Source organism: Oncorhynchus masou, chromosome 27 (genome assembly GCF_036934945.1).
Source record: "Oncorhynchus masou masou isolate Uvic2021 chromosome 27, UVic_Omas_1.1, whole genome shotgun sequence".
Lineage (NCBI taxonomy): Eukaryota > Metazoa > Chordata > Actinopteri > Salmoniformes > Salmonidae > Oncorhynchus > Oncorhynchus masou.
Genome location: NC_088238.1, coordinates 38,854,879 through 38,866,997, shown reverse-complemented (window position 1 = coordinate 38,866,997; position 12,119 = coordinate 38,854,879). Strand labels below are relative to the sequence as shown.

General features: G+C 44.6%; 1 protein-coding gene across 2 annotated transcripts in view; it reads right to left on the bottom strand.

The window, feature by feature from the left end:
- LOC135516104 (collagen alpha-6(IV) chain-like) overlaps positions 1–12,119 on the bottom strand; it is a 179,936-nt gene that overhangs the window by 35,007 nt on the left and 132,810 nt on the right. Inside the window, exons 11-19 of one of the 2 annotated variants that reach the window (XM_064940145.1) lie at positions 9,167–9,208; positions 5,457–5,546; positions 3,619–3,672; positions 1,410–1,472; positions 1,073–1,117; positions 856–909; positions 523–592; positions 323–430; positions 68–217 (exon numbers count right to left, since the gene is read on the bottom strand). In XM_064940145.1, the coding sequence (XP_064796217.1) occupies positions 68–217; positions 323–430; positions 523–592; positions 856–909; positions 1,073–1,117; positions 1,410–1,472; positions 3,619–3,672; positions 5,457–5,546; positions 9,167–9,208 (676 nt within the window). Of the gene's footprint in view, positions 1–67; positions 218–322; positions 431–522; positions 593–855; positions 910–1,072; positions 1,118–1,409; positions 1,473–3,618; positions 3,673–4,599; positions 4,693–5,456; positions 5,547–9,166; positions 9,209–12,119 lie in introns of both variants that reach the window. The other variant, XM_064940144.1, reaches the window with a different exon arrangement.

The following is a 12,119-nucleotide window of genomic DNA, read 5'->3' as shown; positions in this document are numbered from 1 at the left end:
AAAGCTACATCCCTCATCCGTCCCGCATGAAACATGACGGATATGATTATGCCGATGCGTAACATACCAGATCTGCCTGGTGGTCCGGGTGGTCCAGGGGTTCCTGGTAAGCCTTGTCCTCCTGGTTGGCCCTCAGGACCATAGCTCTGTCTGCCTGGGTTACCCCTCTCTCCCTTAGGCCCCGGTGTACCAGGGAACCCTGGGCTGCTTCCGCGACCTGGGAGAGGGTTGAGAGAGGAGAGACGAGGAAATGAGAGGGAGAGAGGAGGGGAAAGGATAGGATGCGTGCCTGCATGCATGTGTATGCGTGTCTCAGTGTTACCATCGCCGAAGGAGTCGCCTGGTCGTCCTGGTTGTCCTGGAAACCCTGGAGCACCCGCGTCCCCTGGTTGGCCAGGGAGGCCGTCGACGCCGTTGTCACCTGGTGCTCCTGCAACCAGTCAGAGGACAGGTGGTCAACAGAGGGGATTGTGGGTATCAGGCTTTTTCATGATACATAACATGTTTGCGTGTGTGTGTTACCTTGAACAGACATCCCTTGTGCGTCAGTGTAGATCGGGGGTCCGGGAGGCCCCTGTTCTCCCTGGTCACCCTAAAAACAAACAGAAGAAAAGAATATGTATTTACTTCTTCACCCCCTACTGGAAGACTGGAGCCTTGCAACTCAAACTCTCAGAACAAGATGACACAAATCTGATCTTTATCCACAAATTATTGGTCTTTTGACCAATCAGATCTGCTCTTCCACCGAAAATTGGGCAAAAGATCAGAATTGTGAAAATACGGCCAATATTGCATGATATTCCATTTGTATGAAATACACAGTAATTTATTCATTTCAGAAAAACGGATTACCTTAGGTCCTCTGTAGCCTGGTTGTCCGGGGAACCCTGGACTTCCTGTGAATCCCTTTGTGGGAAAGAGATTCATTGGTTCATTAATCTGTTTATAAATCAATGTATTATTTGATTTAAGTGTGTGTTGTGTGCCTCTCTCTCTCTTGTCTCTCGTTTTGCCTCTGGCTGTGCGCGATAGAGCCAAACAGGTGTGTGTGCGTGTGTGTGTGTGTTACCTGTCTTCCTGGAGATCCGGGAGGCCCGTTAAAACCAGGAGGACCCTGCCAAGAGAGAAACAAGAAGGCCGCCGCAGAACAGTTTCGAATCAGAGTTAAGAATCCCAATCATCACAACACAATGGGTGTATACCAATAATACCTATTTTGTTCACTACTTCCTACAAGTTTAAAAACATCCTATTGGTAGGGGTACGGACCAGTATGGGTTTCCACCATATTTATTATACCAGTCATTCCTTTCAAATCAGTGAAGGGAAGTGAACAAGTGCACACTTTGGGAGGACGGAGTGACAATTGGGAGATTATCAGACATAGGAGGAGGGGAGGAGCTTACCCGTCCCCCTGGATACCCCAAAATTCCACTCTCTCCCACCTCGCCAGGAAAGCCGAAAGGACCCTGGCAATAGACGTATGGGTCAAACATTTACAACATACTTACTGCTTGCTAAATGACAGACTATTCCCTATGTAGTCCACTACTTTATAGGGGCAGTCTGCAGTTCAAACGATAACAAAGCAGTCATCCCACCACTGATTTGGTAAATAGCTGAGGGATGGGGCTGGAGAAATGTGACAATCATAGACAGAGCTATAGATTCAAATACTGGCCATCCATGATATCAAAATTATAGTTTTAACCGTGTTTTGAGGCTCTACAGGTTGTTTACAATTGCATTGTTTACAAACAAAGGAGTAAAACAAGCTTATATTTGGAGTTTTGATGGGTTAAGACAATTTATCTAAGTTCATGTAGCATTTATAAGTTATATTCTTCAAGAATCAATGGGTATATAAACTCAGCAAAAAAAGAAACGTCCTCTCACTGTCAACTGCGTTTATTTTCAGCAAACTTAACATGTGTAAATATTTGTATGAACATAACAAGATTCAACACCTGAGACATGAACTGAACAAGTTCCACAGACATGTGAATCACAGAAATGGTATAACGTGTCCCTGAACAAAGGGGAGGGGGGGTCAAAATCAAAAGTAACAGTCAGTATCTGGTGTGGCCAACAGCTGTGTTAAGTACTGCAGTGCATCTCCTCGTGGACTGCACCAAATTTACCAGTTCTTGCTGTGAGATGTTACCCCACTCTTCCACCAAGGCACCTGTAAGTTCCCGGACATTTCTGGGGGGGAATGGCCCTAGCCCTCACCCTCTGATCCAACAGGTCCCAGACTTGCTCAATGGGATTGAGATCCGGGCTCTTCGCTGGTCATGGCAGAACACTGACATTCCTGTCTTGCAGGAAATCATGCACAGAATGAGCAGTATGGCTGGTGGCATTGTCATGCTGGAGGGTCATGTCAGGATGAGCCTGCAGGAAGCGTACCACATGAGGGAGGAGGATGTCTTCCCTGTAACGCACAGCGATGAGATTGCCTGCAATAAAAACCAGCTCAGTCCAATGATGCTGTGACACACCGCCCCAGACCATGACGGACCCTCCACCTCCAAATCGATCCCACTCCAGAGTACAGGCCTCGGTGTAACGCTCATTTCTTTGACGATAAGCGTGAATCCGACCATCACCCCGGTGAGACAAAACCGCGACTCGTCAGTGAAGAGCACTTTTTTGCCAGTCCTGTCTGGTCCAGCGACGGTGGGTTTGTGCCCATTGGCAACGTTGTTGCCGGTGATGTCTGGTGAAGACCTGCCTTACAACAGGCCTACAAGCCCTCAGTCCAGCCTCTCTCAGCCTATTGCGTACAGTCTGAGCACTGATGGAGGGATTGTGCGTTCCTGGTGTAACTCGGGCAGTTGTTGTTGCCATCCTGTAGCTGTCCCGCAGGTATGATGTTCGGATATACCAATCCTGTGCAGGTGTTGTTACACGTGGTCTGCCACTGCGAGGACGATCAGCTGTCCGTCTTGTCTCCCTGTAAGCGCTGTCTTAGGCGTCTCGCAGTACGGACATTGCAATTTATTGCCCTGGCCACATCTGCAGTCCTCCTGCCTCCTTGCAGCATGCCCAAGGCACATTCACACAGATGAGCAGGGACCAGGGGCATCTTTATATTGGTGTTTTTCAGAGTCAGTAGAAAGGCCTCTTTAGTGTCCTACGTTTTCATAACTGTGACCTTAATTGCCTACCGTCTGTCTGTAAGCTGTTTGTGTCTTAACGACCGTTCCACAGGTGCATGTTCATTAATTGGTTATGGTTCATTGAACAAGCATAGGAAACTGTGTTTAAACCCTTTACAATGAAGATCTGTGAAGTTATTTGGATTTTAAAAAATTACCTTGTAAAGACAGGGTCCTGTAAAAGGGACGTTTCTTTTTCTGCTGAGTTTATCATGAATTTTGCAGTCCAAAAATTGCTGTAACAATGGCAGCTTGCCCCTTTAAGGCTCTGGTCAAAGGTAGTGCACTATTAGGGAATAGGGTGCCATTTGGGACACACATACTGTTTGAAGCATTAACAGTGACAGTACATTCTCCATTTTAGTTGAAATAGCATTCTTTATGCTCTACTGCAAATAGCTATTCAATTAAATAAATCTTTATTGTCCCCAACAGACAAGACAGACACACTTACAGGTGGGCCGGGTCTACCAGTTGGTCCACGCACTCCTTTGTAACCCCCTTCCCCCTGAGAGAGAGAGAGCGAGAGAGAGAGAGAGAGAGAGAGAGAGAGAGAGAGAGAGAGAAAGTGAGAGAGAAAGCGAGAGAGAAAGTGAGAGAGAAAGTGAGAGAGAGAGAGAGAAATAAAGAAAGAAAGAGAAAGAGAGAAAGAGAGAGATGGAGAGAGAAGGGAAGAGAAAAGCAAAAGGAAACGTTACAGAAACAAAATGGCAACCCCACAGTTGTCCTCACTGGAGGAAAGTCCAGACGCCATCATTCAGGAAGAAAAAAAATAAACAACATAAAGCAACGAGGAGGCAAAAACAGGTTACATAACAGCAATGACGGATGAAAACCTTTCACTGCTAATGCTTATGTCTTATGTCCACTTGAAGTGATACTAAAGCATCCGATTGACAGAGTACAGTAACATTAGTAAAGTCTCTCTGTAAACATGTGCATGACGCAAACAGTAGATATTCTTCACTTTACAGTACTGGCTGATATCTGCAGATTTTCATTGTCTTTCAATATTACACTAATCCTGTCATTTACTTTGTGTTCTGTGTGCAACAACTGATATAAAAACACACAGTAAGAAAACAAACAACTCAATAATAACTGCAGTATGACATTGTGATGGGGTGCGGTTGTATAATGGGATAATGGAATGGGACACGGACACTGGGGGAGGGAAGGGAAGGGGGGGGGGGTGTAGGCCGGGAGAGGGGATGGTTGGGGGGCGCGGGGGACTGTATGACACTCCAGGAGCCAGCCAGCGAGCCAGCTATAGGTGGGGCATAGTATCACCACCACTTTCCACCACCCACCCCCCCACCACGGCTCGGCTCCATGCCAGGATGGAGCAACCCGGCAGGGGGAGAGTGGGTCGGCTACCCAGGCCTCCTCTCTGGAGCCTTGGAGCTCTTGAACTTGTGTTTCTCTCATCACAAACCTGAGGTCCTTTGTCTCCTTTAGGAAAGCCCACAAACTCCACCACTCCATTGACCAAGGGCCTGCCTGGGTCTCCCTGCGGGCCCACATCGCCCTGGGTAACGGTAACCAAGGAAGAGAGAGTTTTTACATGGCAACACGATGGGGGTTGAGGGAGAGGAGGGTTGGAGGGGAGGAGGGAGGGGATTGTTTGGGTGGCGGCAACAGCAGTTGTTTTCAGGTAGATTTGGAGGGATAGGTTGGAGGGTTGGTCTAGAGAGGAGAGGGGGTAGGGGTAGTTGGAGGGACGGACTGTGTGTGTGTGTGTGACCCTAGGAGGGGTGGTAGTGTAGGGGGTTGGGGGGTTTCGGGCAAGGTAGAGTTTGGCGGCAGGGGGGGGTGGGTATGAAGGGCCAGTCAGTCACACAGTATACTATCCCTTCCCCTACTGCGATACGTTTTTACATCCCACACTATCATTACTTATATCATCCACAGCTAACAGTACAGTTGCTGATTATTTGCATCATACTTGCTTTGGAGAGCTTCCCAACCCCTGTGCTTTGTAGTGCTACACCAGAAGCAGAATTACATTAGTTTGGCAAGATGGAGGCAAGTCAACATCGGATTATCTGTCAACTTCAGGTTGACTGTCATAAAAGAGTAGAGACACGTCAACTTCAACCCTCCATGGTATTCTGTAATACTACTTTCCATAATATATAATCAAGATGCTTTTGTGATTCTGTGTCTTAGACCAGCCTTTCGTTCCCTCTCTTCCCCCTGCCTCAGTGTCTTCCTCCCCCCTCCTCCCCCCGTCTCTCCTCCCTCTTTCTCACCCCTCCGGCAGGCGGGGACCACTGCTCCTGTCTGTGTTACCTTATCTCCTTTGTAGATAGTGGTAATAGGTGCGCCTACTAGCGGCTCGTCGCCGGGCACGCCTCGGGGTCCGGGCTGACCTGCGTCGCCCTGGTGATCCAGAGGACAACACATGTGAGTCAGTCATTATTAGCCAATCAGACGGGAGGATGAGGAGGTTGGAGGTTGAAGGGTGCGGGAGGAATTTGGAAGTTGGAAGGTTGAGAGCAAAGGGGGGTGGGGGAAGGGGGGGGTGAGGGTTGGAAGATTGAGAGAGAGGGAGAAGATGGAGAAGGAAAAAGAGAGGTGGAGAGATAGAGGAGAGGGAGAGGTGGCAAGAAAGAGAGCCAGAAAGAGAGAGGGCCAGGGAGAGAGAAGGGAAAAGGAGAGGGAGAAATAGGAAAAGAGGGAACGAGAGATAGAAGGAGAACACATTAAACAAAAAGAGAGCGATAGGAAATGGTGACAAAATGAAATGAAGATAAAAAGACTGAGGAAAAGAGAACGATAGAAAGACTCAAAGTGAGAGTGAGAAGTAGGGGATGAGATGGTGGGATTGCATTAAGGTTGTTCCACCAATTCGGTCCCTTTTGAGTAGTGTAACTTGGTATAAATAAAAAACATTTCACCAAATAAATAGCACGTTCACATTCATAAAAAGTGAGTTTTCCCATCTCAAGAGGTTAAATAATAAACATTGCTACAGTAAGTGCCTACACCACAACGACATAGTGGTCGAGAACAACACTGACTCTTCAACCTCAGGATGCTGAAGAAATGTAGCCTGTCCCCAAGGGCCCTCGCAGTGTTCTACAGGAGCACCATCGAAAGCATACTGTCTGGAGTATGGCAACTCCACCGCAGAGGACCACAAGGCACTACAGAGGGTGGTACGCTCAGCCAAACACGCCATTGGCTGCACACTGCGTGCCCTCCAGGACACCTACAACACCAGTCGCAGAAAGATCATCAAGGACCGCAGCAACCCGAGCCGTGGCCTCTTCTCCCCGTTTCCATCACTAAGACAGTGCAGGAGCATCATGGCAAAAACTGTAAGACTAGCCAATAGCTTCTACCCCCTGACCATCAGGCTGCTGAATAGCCACCACTAGTCAGCAACCTTCGTCCTACATTTTTGGAGCTCGGCGCTCAAGAATCTAACTGTACCCTGTAATTACATCTGCAACACTGTACATGTGACAATTAAACCCTCTAATCTAATGTCATTTAAGTGCCAAATAAAGTCTGAAATATGCCATGAATCCCTTTGTGACACAGGGAATGGAAGTTTGATGTGTGGAACAGGGAGTGGCAATTGAATGCAAGTGTCACCATTTTCTTTTTTAGCAAGCCTTTGTTCATCTTAAAAATCAGATGTATTTAATTATCCATGTGGTCTATACTAAAGGGCACTTCATTTAACATAACATTTAATATAACAGTATCGGTTCACAATTTCTACTTAAAATATCAAAGGAGCGCAAAATGCACCTATTTCGTGGAACAACCCATAAACGAAGAAGGGGAGATAGGATTGGAGGAGTAAGAGAACGTGTATGAGGGAGATTGATAAAGAGAGAATTGAAGAGAAAGAGGGGGATTGATAAAGAGAGAAAGGAAGAGAGAGAGAGAGCTCTGGCCGACTTTATCTTTCTTCCGATACGTCACTGAGAAGAAAACAATTTAGAGAGCAATTTCCTCAGGCCAAGACAGAAAATATATAATATAGAAAAAAATTGAATTAAAGGGATAAATAACTGACTTTACTGAAATGTTTGCTTGTCATCTATCCAAAAGGCTTATCAGTGAATCTAGCTGTTCCTCTTTCAACACGACTTCCAATTAGTAGTTTGTTATTGTTTGTTTGTTTGTTTGTTGTTGTTGGGGGGGTTGAACAACAAGATACATGCAGGGAGGATAAGATGGCAGGATGGCGGATTTAGCCATTGATGGATCGGTGGTGAATGTTAGTGGGTCATTCATTCTCACTGGTGGTCAAATGCAACGGATACTGAATACTGAGACAAAACTCCCATGATGTTCCAGCACCAACATGCCCAAATAAGGTCAAAGGAATATAACGCAGCACAGGAAGCAGGAGCAAGTGATTCCAGCACCAATCACAGACCACGACATGCCCACCCACATGACAGCTCAGAGATCTTATTGGGTGGAAATATAATACAATAAAGTGGATTTTATAGGCTGAATATAATACAACATAGAGTTCATAGAATTAGTTGGGAATCTTATAGATACAATATGCGATATGTTATTGTCTGTTTCTACAACTAAAAGTAGTCTTAACACAGACGCAATAAAGTTGCCATTTAGCAGATGCTTTTATCCAAAGCGACAGACAGTACATAACTAATGTGCTAAGACTACTTTTAGTAGAGTCCACAAATGATTGACTTTTATGAGGGTGATGAAAAGTTCTAGAATAATCTCTGAGCTGCCAACCAACAGTAAGGAAACATGTTATTTTAGTAATGCCACAGGACAACTGTTCGTTCCTTCAATTACATATTAGATTGTGATCTTTTTCATTCAGATTTGTTAGAGTTCAGATTTGTTAAGAGTCCAGATTCAGAATGAGTCATCCCAGTGGCAGTACTGTCATGCATTTGTAAACACACCAGGGGTAAACTGTAAAATCATTGAAGACAAGATCATATTTAAATAATAGAGATGGAACGAACCAGAGGAGGCTGGTGAGGGGAGGATGGCTCCTAATAATGACTGAAATGGAGTGAATGGAATGGTATCAAACACATGGAAACCATGTAATGAAACCGTTCCATTCTTTCCATTCCAGCCATTACAATGAGCCCAGCCTCCCATATCTCCACCCAATCGCCACCACTGATACTGGTGATATATTGAGGTAGATGTGTCAGTGGAAAAAACAGAGAGAAGAGGGGGATGAGGGAGGAGGTCAGGAGAGATGGATGGAGGGACTGTTGGGGCTAAAGGGTAATGTACTGTTGGATGTATGTAAGGGCCCGGGGGGGGTGGAGATGGGAGGAGGTTGAATAGAGGGGAAGAGGATGTGTCAAACCATCACCAAGAACGATTACATGGCATGCACACAGGGGTCAAAAAGACATCCTTCATCATGCAGTTTAACCATCCTCAACACGCATGCACACATAGCAGGCACGCACACACACACACACACGCGCGCGCACACACACACACACACACACACACACACACACACACACACACACACACACACACACACACACACACACACACACACACACACACACACACACACACACACACACACACAGCTAGAATAACCTAAGCCGGCTGTCTTCAGTTTGATCTAATTTGATCTACAGTGAGTATAAAGTTGCCAGTCTCCCTCCCATTGGGAAAGACATATAGATACAAATGGGCTCTGGTCAAAAGTAGTGCACTATATAAGGAATACGGTGACATTTGGGATGCAGATTGTCATATTACACTCTATCAACAGTTTAAATAGCTTTAAACTGATGTAATAAATCAATTACTTCTCAATATAGCTGAAATCCAATGAGTGATAAGAAGGGGTACAGTAGATATGGTTGGACGGGGTGGGGGGAAGTTCTGGTTGGGTCGGGTGAGCGAATAAGACGCTAAAGACCTAATGAACTGATGTGATTAATCGATTACTAATCAATAAATCGATCATTAACATCTAATAATTAGTTGTGTTGTTTTGTTTTGTTGGTGCGTACCTTGTCTCCTGGCTCCCCCTGAAACCCTAGACTGGGGCTCCCCTGGAAAACAAGAGTGGGTATTGCATTTGGACAACAACACATCACCCTACACATGACAAGCATTGTAAAATTGTATTGATGTAACTATACTGAACAAAAATGTAAACGCAACATGTAAAGTGTTGGTCACATGTTTCATGAGCTGAAATAAAAGATCCCAGAGATTTCACATATGCACAAAAAGCTTATTTCTCTCAAATGTTTTTGTTAACATCCCTGTTAGTGAGCATTTCTCCTTTGCCAAGCTAATCCATCCACCTGACAGGTGTGGCATATTACGAAGCTGATTAAACAGCATGATCATTACACAGGTGCAACTTGTGCTGGGGACAATAAAAGGCCACTCTAAAATGTGCAGTTTTGTCACACAACACAATGCCACAGATATCTCAAATTTGAAGGAGCGTGCAATTTGCATGCTTACTGCAGGAATGTCCACCAGAGCTGTTGCCAGAGAATATAATCTTCTTTTCTCTACCATAAACTGCCCCAACGTTGATTAAGAGAATTTGGCAGTATGTCCAACAGGCCTCACGACCGCAGACCAAGTGTAACCATGCCAGCCCAGGACCACCACATTCGGCTCCGTCACCTGATCGTCACCTGGATCGTCCGAGATCAGCCACCTGGACAGCTGATGAAACTGAGGACTATTTCTGTCTGCAATAAAGCCCTTATGTGGGTATAAACTCATTTTGATTGGCTGCTCCTGGCTCCCAAGTAGGTAGGCCTATGGCCTCCCAGGCCCATCCATGGCTGCGCCTCTAGTCAGTCATGTGAAATACATCCATTAGGGCCTAATTTATTTATTTCATTGACCGATTTCCTTATATGAACTGGAAATGCCTCATATGAACTCAGTAAAATCGTTGAAATTGTTGCATGTCACGTTTATATTTTTGTTCAATATACAGTACCAGTCAAAAGTTTGGACACATATACTCATTCAAGGGTTTTTCTTTATTTTTACTATTTTCTACATTGTAGAATAATAGTGAATACATAAAAACTATGAAATAACACACATGGAATCATGTAGTAACCAAAAAAGTGTTTTATACATTTATGCATTTTATATTTGAGATTTTTCAAAGTAGCCATCCTTTGTCTTGATGACAGCTTTGCGCACTCTTGGCATTCTCTTAACCAGCTTCATGACCTGGAATGCATTTCAATTAACATGTGTGCCTTGTTAAAAGTTCATTTGTGGAATTTCTTTCCTTCTTAATGTGTTTGTGCCAATCAGTTGTGTTGTCACAAGGTAGGGGTGGTATACAGAAGGTAGACCTATTTGGTAAAAGAGCAAGTCCATATTATGGCAAGAACAGCTCATATAAGCAAAGAGAAATGAAAGTCCATCATTACTTTAAGAATGTCAGGTCAGTCAGTCAATGCAGAACATTTCAAGAACTTTGAAACGTTCTTCAAGTGCAGTTGCAAAAACCATAAAGCGCTATGATGAAACTGGCTCTCATGAGGACCGTCACAGGAAAGGAAGACACAGAGTTGCATCTGCTACTGAGGATAAGTTTATTAGAGTTAACTGCATCTCAGATTGCAGCCCAAATAAATGCGTCACAGAGTTCAAGTAACAGACACATCTCAACATCAACTGTTCAGAGGAGACTACGTGAATCAGACCTTCATGGTCGACTTGCTGCAAAGAAACCACTACTGAAGGACACCATTAATAAGAAGAGACTTGCTTGAGGCAAGAAACATGAGCAATGGACATTAGACCAGTGGAAATCTGTCCATTTTGGTCTGAGTCCAATATTTGAGATTTTTGGTTCCAACCGCCGTGTCTTTGTGAGACACAGAGTAGGTGAACGGAGGATCTCCGCATGTGTGGTCACCACTGGGAAGCATGGAGGAGGAGGTGAGATGGTGCTTTGCTGGTCACACTGTCTGTGATTTATTTAGAATTCAAGGCACACTTAAATTCAAACATGGCTAGTTCGCACTTAGAGGGACTATAATTTGTTTTTCAACAGGACAATGACTCAACACACCTCCAGGCTGTGTAAGGGCTATTTGACCAAGGAGAGTGATGGAGTGCTGCATCACATGACCTGGCCTCCACAATCACCCGACCTCAACCCATTTGAGATGCTTTGGGATGAGTTTGACCGCAGAGTGGAGGAAAAGCAGCCAACAAGTGCTCAGCATATGTGGGAACTCCTTCATGACTGTTGGAAAAGCATTCCAGGTGAAGCTGGTTGAAAGAATGCCAAGAGTGTGCAAAGCTGTCATCAAGGGTGGCGACTTTTAAGAATCTAAAATATGCAATATATTTTGATTTGTTTAACACTTTTTTGGTTACTACATGATTCCTTATTTAATAGTTTTGATCTCTTCACTATTATTCTACAATGTAGAAAATAGTCAAAATAAAGAAAAACCCTTAAATGTGTAGATGTGTCCAGACTTTTGACTGGTTCTGCAATATAACAGTCATTATAACAGTCTGCATGTAAGTTGCCAGAAACAAAGGTCCCCAGTATGGACTGAGTATGCATAGCATTTGTATACATAGCATTTGTCGGCAATAACTTAGAATGAACAACAGACAATCTCCATTATGACAAAAGCAACATGAAGTACACAGCTTTTAGTTATTTAGTACACACACTCCCCCCTATCGGGTTGGTGGTGTCATTACACTGTCTCCACCATAGAGATCCTTATTAGTTTCTATGGAGCAGACAGGGTGTCTCTGAGGTCAGTACGGGGTCCATATTAGGACAGCCTCAGTCTGAGCAGGACTTTCAGGTCATGTGTCTAAGTGTTGCAGTGGTGTAAAGTACTTAAGTAAACTCTTAGTACTACTTAAGCTGGTTTTTGGGGTATATGTACTTTTCTTTTTATATTTTTGACAACTTTTCCACTACATTCCCGAAGAAAATGATGT